Source organism: Crocuta crocuta, unplaced genomic scaffold (genome assembly GCF_008692635.1).
Source record: "Crocuta crocuta isolate KB4526 unplaced genomic scaffold, BGI_CrCroc_1.0 scaffold267, whole genome shotgun sequence".
Lineage (NCBI taxonomy): Eukaryota > Metazoa > Chordata > Mammalia > Carnivora > Hyaenidae > Crocuta > Crocuta crocuta.
This window is the reverse complement of record NW_027531899.1, coordinates 4,228,041-4,248,833: the sequence shown is the minus strand read 5'-3', so window position 1 is coordinate 4,248,833 and position 20,793 is coordinate 4,228,041. Positions and strand designations below refer to the sequence as shown.

The following is a 20,793-nucleotide window of genomic DNA, read 5'->3' as shown; positions in this document are numbered from 1 at the left end:
GGGGGGGAGAGGATAAGAGAAAGAATGGGTAGAATGAGGGGGCAAGAAGGGTTTCAGGAGGCAGAATGAGGGTGTTATAAGAAGAGAATTATTTAGAGGGAACAGTGGTTTAGGAGAACAGGAAGGCTGCTATGAGTGGAGGAAGGAGAGGTTCAGAAGGTCAGGACACAGGTTTCAGAGGTGGAGAGAAGGTGGTAGAGAGAGAAAGAGGAGGACTTTATAAGGGGACAAAAAGAGGCTATGAGACAATGACAGGGAGAGGACTTAGAATTTAGAGTTGGTCAAAGAAGTTCTTAGAGGAGCCAACAGAGAGGTAATTGGTGGGGGGAAGGGAAAGGGAAGAAGTTTATGGGTGAACAGTAAGGCTTATAACAAGACCAGGACAGCTTCACAGGAACAAAGTGAGGCATATTACAAATAGGATAAGGAGCTATTTGGAGACAACACAGTTTTATAGGGTGAGAGCTTTATGAGGGAACAAGGAAGGTTTTACAGATGGAAAGTGAGAGTGTTCAAGTGTTGCATAGGGTCTTCTTAGTAGAGTGTTTTACAGAGGCAAAAAGAAGGCTGCTTTGGGGGACCATGAGGGTGTTATAGGAACACAGTGTGATAATGGCTCAGTTGAGGTTTCACGGAGAATAAGTGAGAGTCATCAGTCAGTTAAGGGTTTTGTGGGGGTGGTGTCAGAGGCCAAGTGAGGCATGCTGTAGGGACCTGCAAAGCAGTTATAGAAGACAGGGAAAGATTATAGGAGACAGGGAAAGGGTTCCAAGGACCTGGCACGGATTATAGAGCATAGGTGAGAGGGATGCTGGGAGATCTAGGTAGAAGGAGGTATTAAAGGAAATAAGGACAGATTAGAGGGCACATGGTAGGAATTAGCGGGAGTTGGCAAGACTTTTAAAGGAAGTCAAAGAAGAAACTATACAGCCAAGTATCTTGAAAAGGAGTCAGAGGGGACAGCACAGTACAGAAGCCGTACTGAGCCATAACCCACTCCCTTCCCACAGGCATTTGAAATTTTGCGGGACACGCCCCCCAGAGACCACATGTGCCTGTCGATTTGTGCCTTACTCCTGTGTTTTCCCATAGGCATTGTAGCCTTGATCTCTCACCAGGTGGGAATCTGCATCGCGTCAATCCTCTCTTCTTTACTCCCTTTTCATCCTGGCCTTGACCCTGATTCAAATTCTTTCTTTTGTCCCTCCTATGGATTCAAATCCCCACCTAGTTTCTTGCAGTCCCATAGCTCATCCATTACAGTAACCCACTGAAGCCCAACTATTCCTGTCCTGCCTCTCCCCTCTAATCAGACAAGGCACAGCAACAAGTGGAATAACGGAGCCTTGGCAGCTGAGACGTCCCACCAAGTCTACAATATGGCAGTTATGGGGATTCTCTTGGGAAGCCTCATCACACTCGCCATCTTGATTTTCCTCATGATGGACTTATTTTCTCATTAACCTCCTTTTCAGCAAATCACTAAAAATATATAACAATATTACCTACCTTGGCTCTAAGTATCCGTTTGGGCCAAATGGGACACCTGTTCTTCTGTTCTTAAATGTCTGGTTGCCAAGTGCTGACAGCCTGAGCCAGCACCTTGATGTAGTTGATGGGGCAAGAAAGGGGCATGTTGGGTAGCCCAATGGACCTTCATAACCAACCCTGGGATCTTGCCAAGGGATGGGGGCCATGGAAGCAGGGTATGGCACTGCTCCCTCAGGACAGTCTCCCCTCCTGCTCACATCATACATTCATGTCATAAATCTGTTCTTGCCAAGGACCTTAGCTCTGTAACCTGACTCTGGAGATATAGCAGTGACAACTTCAGATCCAACCACACACACCCCGTCAGAACTTATAAATCGGGTGAAGATAGATATATCATCAGACAGTGATAGTCCAGTGTGGTCTAATCTCTAGTAGAGTGAACCTAGAGAGGAGGGTTGTAAGAGGCCAAACCTAATCTTGGGTACTTACGGTCTACCAGGAAGCCAGGGAGTCAAGCAGCTGTCAGTGAACTGATCAAGTCAAAATTCAAGAATTCTGATCAAGTCAAGAATTCAGGTCAAGTTACAATTGTAGAGAGCTTCTGTTATAGGGATGATGGCCTCTTCTCCCCCCTCACCACCAAAGCTTGTCATTTATTCATTATTCAACAAATATTTCTTAGCACCTATGATGTACCAGGCACTGTACTAGGAGCTGGAGATTCAACAGAGCAAGACAAGTAAGTCTCCTTTCTGAAGGAGCTCACCTTCTACTGGGAAGAATACCATAAACAAATAGACCTCTAAACAAGATAATTACAGGGAGTGGTAAATGATAAGGAGAGAAATCAACTAGTGTAATAAGCTAACGCAGTGCCACTAGTGGTCCACTAATGTTGATGGTCTGCAACAAGATTAAGTGCAGAAATTGCACAGTTCAAAACTCACAGAAATTTGACATGGCCATGACATCCAAGAATATAATCAATAGACTTGTCTTATTGGACAGGATATAGAAACCTAAAGAATTTGTACATGGCATTTTGGGGATATCAAAAAATGAGTCCTACTCTGCAACTACCAACAGTCTGAGGTACACTAAGCTAAAATGAGGTCTAGAAGCATATTGTTTAGAATTATACCAGTGGCTGTAACAAATAAACCCTTCCATTTCAGTATCTCAAAAAATAGTTTCACAGAGAACCTCCCCAAGTGGGCATTTCTGGTTGCCCACATATTAAGTTAGGGATCCAGGCTCCTTCCACTTGGTAATTCCACCATCTCTTAGGTGCCTGGAGTCTTCTGAATCTAGGCAGATGAGAGACTAGAGAATCCCCACTTGCTTCTTAAAATCTTCATCCCAAAAGTGAATCCTTATACACTCTTGGATAGAAATGTAAACTGGTATAGCCACTATGAAATATAGTATGGAGGCCCCTCAAAAAATAAAAAATAGAAGCACTTACACCTGATCCAGCAATCCCACTTCCTGTGAATATATCCAAAGGAAAAAAATCACTGTCTCAGGGATATCTGTACTCCCATAATTACTGCAGCATTATTCACAACATCCAAGAAGTGGAAACAATCCATCAATTGATAAAGGAATGAAAAGGATATATCAATATATACAAGGAAATATTATTAAACCATGAGAAATATGAAATCTTGCCATTTGCAATAGACCTTGAGGGCATTATGCTAGTAAAATAAGAAAGAGAAAGACAAATACTGTGCAATATCCCTTATGTATGAAATCTAAAAAGCCAAACTGACAGAAACGGAAAGTAGAATGATGGTTGCCAGGAGCTGGAGGCTGGGGAAATGGGAACAGACTGTTAAAAAGATACAAATACTCAGTTATAAAATGAGTAAGATCTTGGGATCTAATGTATAACATGGTGGCTATGGTGGACAATACTGTATTGTATACTTAAAATTTGCTAAGAGAGTAGATCTTAAGCGTTCTCACCAAAGGGAAAAAAAAAAGATAAATATGTGAGGTAATGGATGTAATAATTTGATTGTGGTAATAATTTCACAGTGTATATGTATATCAAATAACCATGTTGTATACTTTAAATTTACATTTATGTCAGTTATTCCTCAATAATAAATAAAGCTTTGGCCCTAAGTGACAAACATCGCTTGCTCTCAGTCCATTGGACATAACTAATCTCAAGGCCTCACCTGGTTGCAGGGGCCTCTGGAAAACGTAGTCTTAGACTGCACAGCCAATAGACACCTGTGACAACAGGGTTCCCAGAGTGGGAATGGCAATCGGAAAGCCTCAACACTGGAATGAGCTTGGAGATTCAAAGAACAAAAAGGAGGCCATTGTGGCAGTAATGTCATACATCTACTCTCCAAAGTGGGTGCTCTCCTCCCTGTAGGGATCTATGGGATATCTGTACTCCCATAACTACTGCAGCATTATTCACAACGTCCAAGATGTGGTCCCTATAGGGACCTCCTCCCTGTAGCACCTATAAGAACCTTGTAGGTGTTTATGAAGGTTCCTAAGATGACCTCCCAATCCCAGCTCTCCTGAAGAGGAAATCCAACACTTATTCTTTGCCTTCCATCTGACAGAGATCTGCTCACAGTAATCTTTTGCAGATATACGACTGGCTATCTTTAGGACCTCCAACACTCACCCCCCGCCCCCAAGCCTGGCTCTGCCCTGGGTGATGCTGGGGATATCGTAATGATCAACATAGTAGTGACCCCATCCCTGCCCTCAGGACATCTGCAGTCCAATAGAGAAGACAGGCTAACCACTAGATGGGGCTGTGAGTTGTTCTTTCATTTCTTTCTTTTTTTTAATTTTTAATTTTTTATAGTTTATTTTTGAGACAGAGAGAGACAGAGCACGAGTGGGGGAGGGGTATAGAGAGAGAGGGAGACGCAGAATCTGAAACAGGCTCCAGGCTCTGAGCTGTCAGCACAGAGCCTGACGCGGGGCTTGAACCCACGAACCATGAGATCATGACCTGAGCTAAAGTCAGACGCTTAACCGACTGAGCCACCCAGGCGCCCCTCATTTATTCTTTCATTCAGTGAAGTTTTATTGTGCATTTATTACAGTGCCATTCTGTGGTGTGTGAAAGATGATAAACTTAAGTAAGAAAATATTAAGAGTACTGTGGGATAAAAATAAAGCATGGTAAGTGTGATTGGAAGTACCGGAGATAGGTGAGGGGCTATAGTTTGAAATAGAGAGGCAGGTAATGCCCCAATTAGGATCTGACTTTTACCAAAGACTTGCAGGACTTGGGAGAGGGAACCAGACATGTATCTGGGGTGAAAGTCTCAGGCAGACGGAACTACTAGTGCAAAGCCTGGAGGGAGGAGCATGTCTGATATTTCTGAGATAGAGTAAGGAGGCCAGTATAGCTGATGTGAAGTAACATAGGGAATGGTCAGACACCCGATCAGGGAGGTAACATAGGCAGGATCAAAGACAGCTTACTCTACTCTTTTTTTTTTTTTTTTAAGTGTAAAAAGGTGGTTTATTAAAGCATGAGGACAGGACCCAGGGGCAGGAAGAGCTGCTGAGCTTACTCTACTCTGAGTGACATGAACAGACATTGGAAAGATAAGTGACCTGTGCCGACTCAGATGTTAATAGTCTCCCTTTTACTCTGGAGGGAGGAGACTTTGGTGGACAGGTGACAGCAGGGAGACTGATGTGATATTCCAGATGGGAGGTGATGGAATATTAGGCCAGAGTGAGGAAGAAGAAAGGGAAAAGCCTTGATGAATTTTAAAGGTAAATAGGAATTGCTGATGCATGATATGGGTATACGAGAAAGAAGGAATTTTGGCCTCAGGAACTGGAATCACAGAGCTGCCCTTGTCTGATCTGGGGGAGTGGGAGAGAAACAAGTCTAGGGAGCTACCTGTAATGGTCATTCTGACGTTTGGGAGCCAACGTTCTGGCTGCAGGCCGGTTCAGCAGTGGGCATGTGATTCTGCCTGAGCAAATGAAAATTGGATAAGTGGCTTCTGGAGCTTATGGTAGAGAGAAGCGGCCCACCTCTTCCATGTTACCTTCTAAGACCACATCTTTCTCCTCCACCTTGAATAGTGCAGGGGAAGCCGCTCTGCAGCCAGGCAGAAGAGCCTAAAGCTACTAGAATGAAGGGGGAACCAAAAAAGAAGCAAGCACTAGGAAGAGGAGCCAGAAACTGGGTCCCCAGTGACATCATCATCATCAACATCATGATAGTCGCTGAGCCATCAACTGTGTGCAGGCACTGTTCAAGGAGCCTACGCATGTTGTCTCATTTAAACCCCACAACACTAAAAACTAATATTATTACTGTCCCAAATTCATAAATGAGGAAACTGAGGCTGCGGAGATTGAGAGACTTGCCCTAGATTATTTAGCCTGTGAGTGGTGGAATGAGGGTTCAAACCCAATGAGTCAAACTGCAGAACTTTTGCTCATAATAATTGCCTTTCAGTGTTTGAGCTGCTGGATCACTCCTCACCTGAGGCAAGACAAAGCAGTACCCTTTTTAAATCACAAGAACCAAGATATTTCTTATTTGGGAGGAAAAACACTACATTGAGTTGGGTTTGGGGATATTTGTAATCAGAAAGAGGCTTAGCTGTGAGAGTCCAGAGGAGGTAATCCAGCCAACCGGAGTTCAGGGGTAAGTGGAGTCAGAGAAGGCTTGCATGGGAGGGCACATCTGCGATAAGACTTAAAGACTGAGGAGGAGGTAGCCACTGAATATAATGAAGGGTGATGGATGTAGAGGCACAGCAGGAATAAAATCCCAGAGACAGGAAGGAGGGAGCCTTGACAAGTAATGCTCCAGTGAGAACACTGTCTTCCTCTCTGGAAAGGTCTTAACCTGGGGATAAGTATCCTCAACTCAGCCTAATCATCTCTTCCACTACCCCTCTGCTAACCACCACTCTGCCATCACCTGCTCCACTTACCTGCTCTGACCTGTCTCCTCCTCTGATCCACCATCCACTGAACACCCAGAATGTTCCTCCAACTTTTAATTTTTGATTTCTTAGTTTATTTAAATAAAGGTTTCAAATCTACAGACTGTGAAGAACAAGTCTAGCCCCTATGTGACATCCACATTTAGCATAAGCAAACATTTTCCTATATTTGCACCAGATCTCTTCTTCTTGGAAATTAAATGTTGTATGTACAAATTAAAGGCCTTCCCCTTCTTCTCTGTTCTCTTCTTCCCTCCCTCCATCCCTGAAAGAAACCACCAAACTCATGTGGCTGTAAACAAATTCTATGTGTATTTTGCACTTTCACTCAATAGTTGTGGACACACTTGATGGTGTAGAGTTGTTGTGTCTGGGTGTGTAGTAGTGCTTAGAGACTTCTGCCAAAACTTTCCAGCTCTTTGCCTTCCAAGACTCACCTTCTGGGTCTCTCAACTGGCCCAGTTGATGTTTCAGTTGACATGGTCATAAAAAGGCCAATTGTTACAAGGAAATTAGAGACAGAATAATCTAAAATGTGCCAGATATTGATCACAAATTTTAAAACACTGTGTCCAAGAAGCAAATGATAAGAACCCATCTCTGGGTATTAATGCTACTAAAGAAGGTTTTATCTCCCAAAAGTAGTGTCTTATAGATGACACTTCTTAAGCTTTAATATGCATACAAATCACTGACAGATTTGGTCAAAATGCATGTTTAGGGGGCACCTGGGTGGCTCAATTGGTTAAGTATCCGACTTTGGCTCAGGTCATGATCTCATGGTTCGAGCCCCACCTCAGGCTCTCTGCTGTCAGCAAAGAGCCTGCTTTGGACCCCCTGTACCCTTCTCTCTCTGCCCCTCCCCAGCTCATGTATTCATTCATTCTCTCTCTCTCTCTTTTTTCTCTCTCAAAAATAAACATTAAATTTAAAAAAAAAATTTAATGCACATTTTGATTCATTAAGTCCAGGAGTGGAGGGGCAAGGGATTCTGCATTTCTAACTAGCCCCTGAAGAATGCTGGTACTTGAACACCTTGTAATACAGCAGCAAATTACAGACCTTAATGTGAAAGCTTGAAGCTTGTCAAACAGGAACTAGGAGCAGAACACAGGTTAACCATGTTTGGTTGGGGATGATAATCATTTTGTCAGAACAGACTGAACAGTAGGGGTACAAAGGGGACTTCCAGTTCTTCTCCTGTGAGTAAGATGCCAATCTCACCTTTTTGTAGCAGCCTTTTGGAGGGTGGAGAAAAAAACATCCTCTTCTTATGTAGGAGAGGAGGAGGAAAGCCATTGCAACTTCCTCCACGAACAACAGCTTGAGGTAACAGTAATTCCACAGACATCAAGAGTCTCTGCTTACAGAGTGTATCAGGTTTCCATCAGAGAAGCTGACCCACTAGGGGGAATGGATGGATGGATGGATGGATGGATGGATGGATGGATGGGGAGAGAGGGAGGGAGAGAGAGAGAGAGAGAGAGAGAGAGAGAGAGAGAGAGAGGTAAGCAGATGAACTGGGATTTAACCTGGTGCAATCGGAGTTATGAAGCAGTCCCTAACATTGTGGTCTTAGTGTCTGATGCTGGCACTCGAAGTGCACAGGGCAGGCAGTGAGGAAGGGAAGGCAGACGGAAAGTGGGGAGAAACTAGGAAAGCTGGCCTCTGCCCTTGGTGGTGTGAGCATTCACAGGAGCAGTTGGCATCCTTCATCACAGAGCTAAACCCACACCTGGCCCAGGAGCTGAGAAGTTGGGGGGAAGATCCAGGAAAAGGTGAAACATTTGCTGGCCCGGCTGCTGCCCTGTGCAAACATGATGAGCCAGCAGCCAGTCAGTGACAGCCCGTGTGATCCACAAAATGGCTGCTTCACTTCTGCCCTCTAGAAGTGAAATCACATCTTGACCAAGGCTCTCTATTGGTCCATCCTAATTGAAAGCATACGGAGAAGGCAATTCCAAGATACAGTTCCATCAGCCTGGTCAAGCTAACACATGACAAAGCCACAGCACAGAGACTGGAGGAGAGTGGTGAGAAGACTGTCCATGGCTGCTGGGGAGGTGGTCACCTGAGCAGCTCTGCTCTCCCTTGAGAGCGGAGGTACCTTGAGTGGATGTTTCTAATAATCCCTGGGTGGCATTGTTTTAGAGTTGGAAGGGAAACTGTAGTAGTAATCTCTTATTTGGTTTTAACCTTTCTTCCCAAACATTCAGAATCCTTTTATGTTATAGCTTCAGTCAAGGTGCATCTGATTAGTTATTATTAGGTTATGGTGATAGATGTTTCATTAAATAATATTCCAACTTTCAATTCTTTTAATAGATTTTATTTTTCATGAGCAGTTTTATGCTTACAGAAAGTTACACAAAAGGAAAGTTCCCATATACTTCCTGTCCCTCCGCGCATATTTTCCCTTATTATTATTCCCATCTTGCAGGAGTATGGTACCTTTGTTACCACTGATGACCAAGAGTGAAACATTATGACTAACTAGAATCTATAATTCACATTAAGACTCACCCTGTATTGTACAGTTCTGTGGCTTTTTATAAAAGCATAATGTGATGTACCCAGCATTTCAGTATCATACAAAATAGTTTCGCCCTCCTAAAAATGCCAAGCCTCGGGGCACCTGGGTGGCTTAGTTGGTTAAGCATCCAACTCTTGATTTCAGTTCAGGTAGTGATCTCACAGTAGTCAGGCTGCACACTGACAACATGAAGCCTGCTGGGATTCTTGAGCACTCCCTCTCTCTTTCTCTCTCCTTCTCTGCCGTACTCTGCTTGTGTTTTTTCTCTCTCACACAATAAATAAACTTAAAAAAAAAAAAAGATTCTCTCTTCTTCCTCTGCCCCTCCTCTCTCTCTCTCTCTCTCAAAAAACAAAAAAAAAAATGCTGAGCCTCACCTTTTCATCCCTATCCCCCAACTCCCCATCTCATGATCTCCTGGCAACCATGGATCTTTTTACTGGTCTCTATAGTTTTGCCTTTTCTAGAATACTATATATTTGTGATCATACAGCCCATTGCCTTTTCAGATCATCTTCCAAAGTGGCTGTATCATTTTGCATTCCATCAGCAACGAATGAGAGTTCTTGTTGTTCCATATCCTCAACAGCATTTGGCATCGTTTGGTTTTTTTTCATGGATTTTAGACATTCCAATAGGTGTGTAGAGTTATCTTATTGTTTTAATTTGCAATTCCCTAATGACATGATGTTTGGCAACTTTCATGCTTATTTGCCACCTGTACATCTCCTTTGGTGAGATATCTGTTCATAACTTTTGTCCATTTTTAAGTAGATTGTTTTCTTATGGTTGAGTTTTAAAAGTTCTTTGTGTATTTTGGATACAAGTCCATCTTCAGGTATGTGTTTGGCAAATATTTTCTGCCAGTCAGTGATTTGTCTTCTCATTCTCTTAATAGCCGGCACTTTTTTTTTTTAATTTTTTAAAATTTTATTTGTTTTTTAATCTACATCCAAGTTAGTTAACATATAATGCAATAATGGTTTCAGGAGTAGATTCCAGTGATACACACACACACACACACACACACACACACACACACACAAAACACCAAGTGCTTATCCCAACAAGTGTCTTCCTTAATGCCCTTTGCCCATTTAGCCCATTCCCCCATCCACAACCAACCCCTCCAGCAAACCCTATTTGTTCTCTGTATTTAAGAGTCTCTTATGTTTTGTCCCCCTCTCTGTTTTTATATTATTTTTGTTTCCCTTCCCTACGGTTGGCCATCTGTTTTGTATCTTAAATTCCACATGAGTAAAGTCATATGATATTTGTCTTTCTCTGACTGACTAATTTTGCTTGGCATGGATACCCTCTATTTCCATGTATTTCCCTAATGACATGATATTTAGCAACTTTCATGTTTATTTGCCATGTAGTTACAAATGGCAAGATTTCATTCTTTTTGATTGCCGAGTAATACTTCATTGTGTATACATACCACATTTTCTTTATCCGTTCGTCTGTCGATAGACTTTTGAACAGACAGTATTTTTTTAAAGCCCCAGGAAAGGCTCATAGGCCAATGGCAGATATGCTAATTGATTTTGTTTTTTAATAGCAAAATACCCCACAAAAGGCAGATGGGTGGCAATGTCTGAGAGAAACAGCACCTTTTGAGAATTAAGCATTGTGGAGTAGTAGCTGCTAACCTTTCTTCCAGGAAACCCCCCTGGATTACATCAGCCCCTGGCACCCTCTTCTGCTTCTCAGCCCTTATGAAGCGCTGAGAAGCTGGACTCAGCTTCTCCCCCAAATGTACTATCTCAGTGGTGATCCCATGGTCCCCTTGTCCCTGGGACAGAGACTCAGCCAGCCCTTGGATGTCCCCTTGCCTCCTCACACCCACGGAGTCCCACATTGTTACCAGCATCTCCCCCAAAGCTGTCCCTTCTCTCAGCATTTCAACGTCTGCTCTGCGCAGTCCCCAACCCAGAGCCCGGGACCTCGCGCTGGATGCCCCGCCCACTACAGCCAATCAGTCTCAGGACCCACTCAGTGTCCTCCGCTCTGCTCCGCAGCCCTACTTGGGCTGCCACTGCCCTCGACTCCCACATACTCCCTCCTCCCTCAGTCCACAGTTTTATTCTCACCCCACCACCTCTCTCCTTATTTGTTTACTGAATACTTCGAGAGTTAGGCTTTATACTGGACACAGAGCACAGAGTAGTGAGCTAGGCAGGCATGTCGGTAAAAGGTCCCTGAATGTTGCCATTTCTCAAGGGTCTGTGTGAGGCTGAGTGGGCACTTCAGAACTCCCACTCCGGTATCCAGGGCTTTCAGGAACGGTCGACAGGCCTCTCACACTCCCTGTGTCCCAAACTGACCCACTCCTGCTGCTTATATTCTACCATCCTTACCTGGTGGTGGCGATGCGTCCAACTCCCCTGCTGAACAGTGAGCTCCAGATGGGACTGGACCTGCCTCGCCCACCGCGGTGTCCCCAGGGCAGGACTGGCTCACGAACGTTATGGAAAGGTAAAGACGAACGAATACCTGGAAGAAAGCATGCCAGGGAGATGGTCCTGCCATCGGCCCCCTATCCCTCACTCAGACCTGAAACCCCCTGTTTTTGAAATCAAAGAGCGGTAAGTTTGGCATCTCCGCACCTGGCCTCCATGGATGAAAGTCCCATTATGACAAGAAAAGCAAGGGAGGCATTTGGGACCTTTTGCCCCTTAGGGGACACTTCGTAGTGAGCGGGGGGAGGCCGAAAGCGAACGGGCCTCACCGATTCTCCACACCCCTTTCATCTTCACTCAAAGGAACCACCCTGGAGGAGACGGACACGCAGAGCTCTTCCGCGGCGCTCAAGAGCCCCGGGGCCCCAGTCCGCCTGGCAACCCATGGCGTCACTGCCGGCGCGCCCGTGACGTCAGAGGCCGGCGCCACACATGAAGAGGGTGCGGGAAGTGGCTGTCCCGGCGCTGTGATGGAGTTAGTGCAGGAAGCGCGGGAACTGGGTTGCTGGGCGGCGGAAGAGATGGGGGCGCCCGTGGCAGCCCGGGCCCCGGAGTCAACGCTGCGCAGGTGAGGGATGCTCTCGGAGTGAGGACTCCATACCTTAGAGATCGTCTCCGGGGGTGAGAACCCCACCCCTCACTGAAGACCCGCCTTCCTCTTCCCCACCTCTGCCCGAATGAGAATAACCCTCGAGGGCGTTCTCCCAACCCCCGTCCCACACCCAGTAGTATACCCGGGAAGAGGATCCTGGATTGAGTGAAGACACCCCTGGCGGTGACCCCCACACTCCCACAACCCGACCCCGTGAGTCCGTTCAGAGTGAGGGCGGGGTACCCGCCCCGGAGGATCCTCTGAGAGTTCATGAAGCCCCTACCTGTGTAGAAGTAAGATCTTTGGAGCAAGACTGCCCCTACAGCACCCTACCACCCCTACCCTCCCCAGCCAGTGAGGAGACTCCGAGTCAGCAAAGACCTCCCCACTGGAGATTGAATCTATAGGAGTGATGACCCATATCGGGTAATGAGAGAGCAGTACCCGGCAGTATACTCTCCACCCCCACCTCAGGAAGTGACCAGAGGTAGCCCTCTCCTAGGAGAAAGGAATCTCTGCCCACCCCACCCCCCCAGGGAAATGAGAATATCCACACCCAGCGAAACGCCCACAACTCAGTGACCAAGAATTCGCTAGGAAGGAATATCTCACCTCAAAGAGTGTAGACCCTCCCCTTTCCCCTCAGAAGTAACAATTCCCTAGTAAAGACTCCCCACCATCGCCACCCTGGGAATAAGGACCCTCCCACCTCTGTGATGCCCGGGGCAAACCTTTACACACTGTCTCCACAGGCTGTGTCTGGGCCAGGGGGCTGACATCTGGGCCTATGTTTTGCGGCATGTGCACAGCCAGAGGTGAGCCTGGCTGCATGAGGGAGGCTGTGACAGGGGAGGGTGATGCAGGCCAACCTCACAGTAACACCTCTTCCTTCTACCTCTCCCCTGTAGGAATGTCAGGAAGATCCGAGGAAACTTACTTTGGTAACTGGTTCTAAAAGCTATTCCTCCCTATTTCCCGAGTCCCCTCCAGCCATACTTTCACCCATAGACTCACACCTCCTGTCTCCTCCTGGAAGTCCCTGTCACCCCCTAACTCTGGCCTCATTTCCTCAGGTATGGCCACCAGGACAGTCCAGAGGTGAGAAGCATGTGTTATAAGATTTTCTTCCATCCAAAAAGAGGACTTCTAGATTTCTGCTGCTCTAGGCCTAGGCTTGTGTGATGCCAAGGACACTGGGTTGCAAGACAGCTCTGGTCCCCACACTCAGGGCTTACAGTCCAAGGGAGACAGGCATGCGCTGGATGTTGAGGGGACATGGATATGAGGCATCAAAGCTGATGAGGGGAGATGGGAGAAGGGACTGGTTTAGGAGATATACTGGCGCCAATGGAGGACCTATTGTGTGTAAGAGGCCCCCGTGACATCTAAGGGGAGGATTCCAGAAGACCTTGGGACTCCTAGATTTGGCACTTCGTGGAGAGATGAGATCTGGGGCAGAGATATAGTGTCATAAGTGTAGAGACGGGAAACAGGTTAGGAGGATAGGTGAGACCATCCCAGGAGGAAGGAGGAAGACAGATGATACCCTCGTGTTCTTGGCCTAGAGAATCAGACAAGAGAAACTGCTTAGGAAAACCCCCCTGCCACCTCCCTGTGCAGGTGAGGAGACCAGTGTTCCACAAAGGGCAGTCAGGCCAGGCCAAGCCCCAACCAGGCCATGCATCTGACTCTGTACCTGATCCCACCAGGCCCGTCGGAAGCTGGAGCTGGAAGCCACTGTTGCTCGCCTGCGGGCAGAGATCCAGGAGTTAGACCAGAGCCTGGAGCTGATGGAGCAAGAGACTGAGGCTCAGGGTGACCTATGGGGCTGGGAAGATGAGCAGCCTGGGGCAGATGGAGTGAGAGGCGGAGGCTCAGGGTGACCTATGGAGCTGAGAAGATGAGCAGCAGTGCTGATGGCCACCCCATTTCTCTTATAGACATGGCCATGGCACAGGCCCTGCAGAGCATTCAAGACACCCAGCGTCGTGCTCTCCTCCTCCGGGCCCAAGCTGGGGCCATGCGAAGACAGCAGCGTGGGCTTCAAGATCCCATGCAGCGGCTACAGAATCAATTGAAGCGTCTGCAGGACGTAGAGAGGTAGGCCCTCAGGTGCCCAGGGACCAGCCTTTACCAGGCCAGCGGACAGACATTTTCCTTAGAGACCCAGACCCCTTCTTGGGTTCTAGGATTCTGAGCTCTACTCCTTAGGATTTAATGTCCGTGAGGCCAAGAAATTGTGTCATCTCAGCCACTGATATTTCCAGTGCCTAGAATGATGCCTGCTGTATATCTTGGGAGTGTGCTGGGGAAAGAACAGTAAATAAGAGACAAGTCCCCACCCTCACGGAGCTTACACGCTGATGCAGAGGAGATAGATGATAAACTAGGAAGCAAACTCTTATAATTGCAGGGAGGCATAAATGCTCTGATAAAAAAGGTGGTGTGTAGAAAGGGAGAGGGCGATGCTACTCTAGGTAGGATGGTCCGAGCAGACCTTTCTGAGGAGGTAACATTTGTGTTGGGGTAGGAATCTCCATGGAGAGCAGCAGCAAGAGCAGAGGTGCTGAGTTTGGTGTGTGGGAAGAACAGCCAGGAGGCCAGTTCAGCTTAAGTTACACAGGCAAAAGGGAGAGCATGAGGAGGCGAGGTTGGCGACAGGACAGAGTGCTATGGAAGCATTGGAATTTTACCTTAAGGATGGGTTCGTGCCCTGGCTTGGCCACTTACAGCTCTGTGACCTTGGGCAAACAATTTTAACTTCTTTGTGCCTCCGTTTGTAAGCTCTATAGAATGGAGATAATGGTAGACCTACTGTATAGGGTAGGTATGATAATTCAATGAGTCAAGTCACACAGAGTTTGTGATACCCACTATCACTGTTCTGAGTATGATGGGAAAACACATTGTTTTCAAGGCTTGAGGGCAGAAAGGTGACATGATATGTCTGAGGTTTTAACGGGATCCTTAACTACTAGATGGAAAACAGACCACAGGGGCCAAGAGGAGAGGCCAGTAAGGAAGCTAATACAGCCAAGAGATGACAGTGGCCTAATTTTAGAGGTGGCCCCTGAGATCCAGGCTCGGTGATCCCTGTGATAAGCCTTGCAGCAGGAGGAGACATAGACATCCGTTCTTCTAGCTCCTTTTCTCCCAAGGTCCCCCCACCCCAACTCTTTCTCTCTCCAGGAAGGCCAAAGTTGATATAACCTTTGGACCCTTGTCGTCAGCAGCCCTGGGACTGGAGCCTGTGGCCCTGGTAAGAGTCCTGGGCCACGGGGAAAGAGGTGGGGAGTCTGGGATCAGGTGGACCCCTGGGTTCGCCTCATGCCCCATCCTCTTCTTCCCAGGCTGATGTCCGAACAGCCTGTACCCTCCGGACCCAGTTTTTGCAGAACCTCCTAGTTCCTCAGGCCAAGGGAGGCATTGTCTTGTGAGTGTCATCCAGGCCCCACAGACCCTGCCGAGAAGCTGGGCTTTGAGGGGGGAGTCACTTCGCTGTTAATTCCTCAGCCACTGAGCCTCTGGACTATGTCAGCCGCAGGCCTTGCCCTGACGGCTCCTGGCTGGGACAAGGAGCAGACAAATCCATCACAGATAGTGACAGTCAGTGGTTAGGGATGTTGGGGGCAGGGAAGCCTGAGAAACTCCAGGTACCCAAAGGAGACACTACTCGGCTAAGGAGTCAGGGAGGACAGATTCTCTGGTGAGGAGGCTTAGCAAGGGTAAGAGGTTAAGAGAGTATTCTAGACAAATAGCACATGTAAAAGGCCCTAAGTCCAGCTAGTTGGGAACTCAAGTCCAGGAGGCATAGATGGACTTGGTTTCCTCATCCTTAAAATGGGAACAATAGCCCCCACCTTATAGGGTAGTGGTAATCAGTAGAGGGAGAGTTGACATGTTTGTAATATTCTCTGTCCCCTTTCCTAACCTTGTAGAACCCCTCGAGATGACCACTTTGGAGCTTCCTACCAGCAGTGGCTTAGCTCAGTGGAGGTGAGGGGAGCTTTCAGGAAAGGCCACACCTTCTGCCCCATGAGCAAACCCCAGGGTGCCAGAACCTAACTCTTGATCCCTGCCTCATCACCCTGGGTCCCAGGTCACAGCCCTGTCCCCATCCAGCCCTACTTCACCCTTCCTTCCCCCCAGACACTACTGACAAACCATCCTCCGGGCCATGTCCTGGCCTCCTTGGAGCACCTGGCTGAAGAGCGGGAGGCAGAGATTCGGTCCCTGTGCAGTCCAGATGGGCTCCAAGATACGGAGATAACCAGGTGTGAGGCGGAGTGCTCCTAAGGGTGGGGCAGGGCCAGGGGACGGGTAACCCGGACCAGACTCAGGACCAGGCGCAGCCATCAGCTGTCGGGGATGGAGCTGAAACCCAGTGATCAGTCTGGCAGGTGGGCTGACAATGGCCACCCCCGAAAGCTCAGGAAGGGGAGAGGGCTTCTCTCTTAGCCGTTTTATCCCACCCCCAGGTCCCAGGCACCAGACCAGCCAGACTCCAGCCAGGCCCTGCCGTCCATGGTGCATCTCATCCAGGTGACCCCCAGGCATCCTTCCCAAGACTCCATCTCCTTCCCGTCCCAAGCCCATTTGATCCCTTCACCCCCAAGGATCATACCCACCCTGACTTTATACCCCTGCCCCAGGAGGGCTGGCGGGACGTGGGTGTGCTGGTGGCCCAGCGGGGCCCCCTGCTGAAGGAGCATCAAATCCTGACCCAGCGCCTCCAAGGCCTGATGGAGGAGGTGGAGAGATGTCCCCTGGAATCCAGCGAGAGGTGAGGGGCTCCCTCAGCAGAGGCCTCTAGGCCACCTCTCTCCCAGAGGCCTCCGAATACTGGACTTTTTCTGTCCCTCTGCCTCCCAGCTCTGCCTCCCTGCCCTCCTGGTTTATCTCCGTGTTTGTGGCTCCTTGTGCATCCTGCCAGATCTGATCCCCCTCTTCCACTATGAGTCTTAGTCACCTTCCTCTGCCTTGCTCTCTTCTGCTTGTGCCCCAGGCAGGCATTGGTGCTGGGACTCCGAGGCTGTGGCCTGTGGGCAGAGCTCAAGGCCCTACGCGCCCAGAGCCAGGAGCTGGAGGAGGTGACTGGGCGCCGGCAGCTTCTGCTACAGGAGCTACAGGCCAAACAACAACGGATCCTGCACTGGCGCCGGCTGGTGGTGAGAGGCGGGCCTCAGGGAAAGTGGAAGTGCTGCATGGAGGGCCAGAGAGAGGCTGGAGCCTTGGGATCCAGAACTGGGCCTCGTGGTGGGGAGGGGCCCAGGATGAGCCTTCCAAGAGGAAGGAGGACTGTACAAAGGGGCAGGCAGGGCCAGAGGCTGGGAGGTAGGAAGTAAAAGCAGCCCATCTCCGTGGCCTCGTGGTTATCCAGGAGGAGACACAGGAACAGATCCGCCTGCTCATCAAAGGCAACTCAGCCAGCAAGACGCGCCTGTGCCGGAGCCCTGCGGAGGTGAGGATGGATTTGAGGCAAGGTCTGCGTAGGGCTAGGGCTCCCACAGATGGGGCTGGGTGGCTCCAGGCTGCCCCTCCCATCCCTTTCCTTCCCCACAGGTACTGGCTCTGGTTCAGCAAAAAGTGGTCCCCACATCTGAGGCAGTGGCACCACAGTCCCAGGAGCTGCTTCGTTGTCTGGAGGAGGAAGCCCGGCATCTTCCCCACCTTCCGCTGGACACCTTGCTTCGGCACAGCCCTGGAGGGTAGCACCAGGCCACCCCCTGTCTCCCCTCCTGTGGATGACTATCACTCCCTGATTCTACTCCCAAAAAATAATCCCAGGCCCTCACTGTTCCCAAGCTGCCAGACCTCACCCTCAGGTCCTCAGTCCCAACTCTGGAATCCTAGTCCCCAGACCCACCTCCAAGTTCCTGGGCCTCCTGAGCCCACCTCTCAGCCCCCAGAACCTCTGGAACCCAAGCCTCGTCTCAGNCCCGGACTCTCCCTCCAGGCTACAGCCCCTGCCCACTGTCCTGCCATCCATCCACCAGCTGCATCCTGCGTCCCCGAGGGGCTCCAGCCTCATAGTGCTGAGCCACAGACTGGGGCTGCCTGCAGGGAAGGTGAGTTTCCATCCCCTAGGACCTGCCTTCCCACCCCTAACCCCTCCCAAAATGACTGTCCCTTCCCCTCCCTCCAGGCTCCAGAGCTGCTCCTTCCAAAGGCCGCCTCTCTTCGTCAGGACTTTCTGTTTCTCCAGGACCAGCAGAGTCTCCGGTGCTGGGATCTGCTCCACATGAAGACCAGCCTGCCCCCAGGACCACCCACCCAGGGTAAGGCCTGCCTTCCCTTCACGAGCGGCATTCCTGCCCATTCCCAGGGCTGCCAGCCTCCAGCAGAAATCACAGTGCCAACTGTGCGCCGAGTCAGCTGTGAGCATGCTCACGGGTTTCACCTGCGCCGCAGCCCCATGGGGTTAGCACTGCCATGTGCCCCATGTACAGAGGCAAGAACTAAGACGGGAGGCCTTGGTGGCTGCTTAGGTAGCAGAGCTAGGATTTAAATCCAGCAGTCTGACATGTAGTCTGTACTCTTAACCAGGCGACACTGCCTATCAAATTGTGAAGCAGTCAAGTATCAGCATCTAATAGGATACTTGAGTGGTTAAAAGCTAGGCTGTGGAGTTAAACTCTTCTCAGCCCTACCTCTTCCCTGCTGTGTAATCTCCATGTGCTTCAGTTTCCTCTTCAGTGGAGTAAGCATAATCGTAGTACCTTACAGAGTTGCTGCAAAGACGAAGTTCGGTTACCCAAATAGGGCACTGAACAATGCACGGCATACTGGAAGCACGGTGCATCTCTGGTGTGATTGTGACCTTTTTGTCTGCACATGTGCAGTCTCTTTCAGTTCTCACCATAAGGGTAGAGATTAAGACCCAATTTACTGATGACAAAACTGAAACTCAGAAAAGTTGTTCATCAGTAGATTCCCTCAACTAGCACTTGCTGGGTTGCTACTGGCCCCCAGAACTCCACGGGGAGAGAGGCCCCCAGCTGTCCAGCCCCAGGGATCCCAGTGGTGGAAGCAAAGCGAGCAGAACCAAAGGATGAATAGTTGGAAGAGGTGTATTGATGGGAAACGAACTGGGGTGCCATCAGCAAAGCAGGAAGAGGCCATTTTCTGGCCTTTGAGTTTCAGGCCTTCTCCTCCAGTGAGCTGGGAGCTGTGTGCCTGGCAGAGCTGTGTGCTGTGTGCTGTGTGCCCTGTGCCGGAGCTGTGTGCTGTGTGCTGGGTGGAGCCGTGTGCAGGGAAGGAACTCTGTGCGGTAGGGAGCTGTGTGGTAGGGAGCTGTGTGCGGGGAAGAAGCTGTGTACGGGAGGGAGCTGTGTGTGTGGAGGGGGAAGGAGCTGTATGCGGGAGGGAGCTGTGTGCAAGGAAGGAGCTGTGTGCAGGGAGGGAGCTGTGTGCAAGGAGGGAGCTGTGTGTGGGGAAGGAGCTGTGTGCGGGGAAGGAGCTGCATGCAGGGAGGGAGCTGTGTGCGGGGAGGGAGCTGTGTGCGGGAGCAGCCGGAGACACAGCACTACATCGTCCAGCCACATGGGCACCTTGGGCTTTAGCATGGCTGCAGCAGAGCATAGTTCCCTCTGATCTGAAAAGCGGTTTTGTTTTTCTTCTGCCTGGTTTCCTTCCCTCAAAAAATGACCTCACCCTCCTTCCTGAGGCCAGCAACCCAGAGTCATCCTAATTCCCCCCAGGACCCTAACCTCCTGCGCGCCCCCCCCAACCTTGAACTTGTCAACAAGCCTTGTAGGTCCTACTCCAGAGTGTGCCAGTCCGCACTCTGCCCCGCTAGCCTGTGGCTCAGGTACACCTGACCGCAGAAGTAGCTGAAGAAGAGGCACATGTCATGCCTGAGGTCAGAAGGCAAGGATGGAATGGAGTCAGGATTCAGGCCCAAGGGCTCTGACCACACTGCTGATCTGTGCTTAGTCTGAGATGTGCCTGTGGAGAGGAACTAGATCCAGTCATAGTCTCCAGGGAAACTGCTGGAGTGAAGGCCTACAGCAGTGTGAAGAGAAGCCTTGGGGTGGGGGATGCTGGGAAGGGCTTCCAGGAGGAAGCCCAGAATGGGCCCAGAGGGATAGGTGAGGATTGGTAGTAGCAGAGGTCACATAGTGCAAACCCTCAAGTACTGGCCTGAGGAGCTCAGACTCTGTCTTGGGGCTACTGGGGAGCCTTGGAGGGTTCCACACAGGATGGTGAAAGGATCAGGTTTACGCCTTAGGAAGACCACTCTGGCTGGCATGTACCAGAGGCATGGACCAGAATGGGAGGCTGAGACCTGGAGCCTAGAAAGAGGGCTGGGGGGTGAGTAGGGAAGGGGAGAAGGGGGAGGAAGCTGAGGGATGGGCCAAGAGGATTGGTAGTCTGTTGGGGAGGGAGGAAGGTATCCAGGATGAAGCCTGGGGGATGGTGGGCTTGCCCCTGAGATGAGGACCCGAGAGGAGGGGGGAGGTGTGGGAGAGGTGAGGTCAACAACTGGGCGACTGGAGACTTGGTGACCCATTGGCTGCAAAACCCCAGGAGCCAGAGGACTCAGCACTGCCTCCTGGGTTTCTCCCCTGCAGAGCTGCTGCAGACCCAGGCAGCTCGGGAAAAGGAGCAGAAAGAGAATCTGGGACAGGCCCTGAAGCAGCTGGAGAACCTGCTGACACAGGCGCTAGAGCGGATCCCCAGGCTACAGGGGGTCGTTGGGGACTGGTGAGAGCGGGGCACGATGGGGGGGGCGGGGTAGGCAGG

General features: G+C 49.6%; 1 protein-coding gene and 1 long non-coding RNA gene across 6 annotated transcripts in view; one reads left to right on the top strand and one right to left on the bottom strand.

Annotated features, from left to right (window-relative positions):
* LOC144239688 (uncharacterized) overlaps window positions 1–11,811 on the bottom strand; it is a 64,788-nt gene extending 52,977 nt beyond the window's left edge. For both annotated transcript variants that reach the window (XR_013337464.1, XR_013337465.1), the window contains exons 1-3: window positions 11,604–11,811; window positions 11,355–11,490; window positions 7,683–7,862 (exon numbers count right to left, since the gene is read on the bottom strand). This is a non-coding gene — a long non-coding RNA (uncharacterized LOC144239688). The remainder of the gene's footprint in view (window positions 1–7,682; window positions 7,863–11,354; window positions 11,491–11,603) is intronic.
* A 75-nt stretch (window positions 11,812–11,886) lies between these two features.
* Window positions 11,887–20,793, top strand: part of HAUS5 (HAUS augmin like complex subunit 5) — a 9,686-nt gene continuing 779 nt past the window's right edge. The window contains exons 1-18 of one of the 4 annotated variants that reach the window (XM_077773724.1): window positions 11,887–12,024; window positions 12,801–12,863; window positions 12,957–12,989; window positions 13,122–13,146; window positions 13,758–13,863; window positions 13,989–14,148; window positions 15,238–15,307; window positions 15,399–15,481; window positions 15,987–16,044; window positions 16,198–16,322; window positions 16,527–16,590; window positions 16,701–16,831; window positions 17,054–17,216; window positions 17,429–17,509; window positions 17,611–17,756; window positions 18,005–18,116; window positions 18,194–18,326; window positions 20,622–20,754. In XM_077773724.1, the coding sequence (XP_077629850.1) occupies window positions 11,927–12,024; window positions 12,801–12,863; window positions 12,957–12,989; window positions 13,122–13,146; window positions 13,758–13,863; window positions 13,989–14,148; window positions 15,238–15,307; window positions 15,399–15,481; window positions 15,987–16,044; window positions 16,198–16,322; window positions 16,527–16,590; window positions 16,701–16,831; window positions 17,054–17,216; window positions 17,429–17,509; window positions 17,611–17,756; window positions 18,005–18,116; window positions 18,194–18,326; window positions 20,622–20,754 (1,784 nt within the window). In that variant the 5' untranslated portion in view covers window positions 11,887–11,926. Of the gene's footprint in view, window positions 12,025–12,800; window positions 12,864–12,956; window positions 12,990–13,121; window positions 13,147–13,178; window positions 13,669–13,757; window positions 13,864–13,988; window positions 14,149–15,237; window positions 15,308–15,398; window positions 15,482–15,986; window positions 16,045–16,197; window positions 16,323–16,526; window positions 16,591–16,700; window positions 16,832–17,053; window positions 17,217–17,428; window positions 17,510–17,610; window positions 17,757–18,004; window positions 18,117–18,193; window positions 18,327–20,621; window positions 20,755–20,793 lie in introns of those variants that run through there. The other 3 variants (XM_077773727.1, XM_077773728.1, XM_077773726.1) reach the window with 3 other exon arrangements.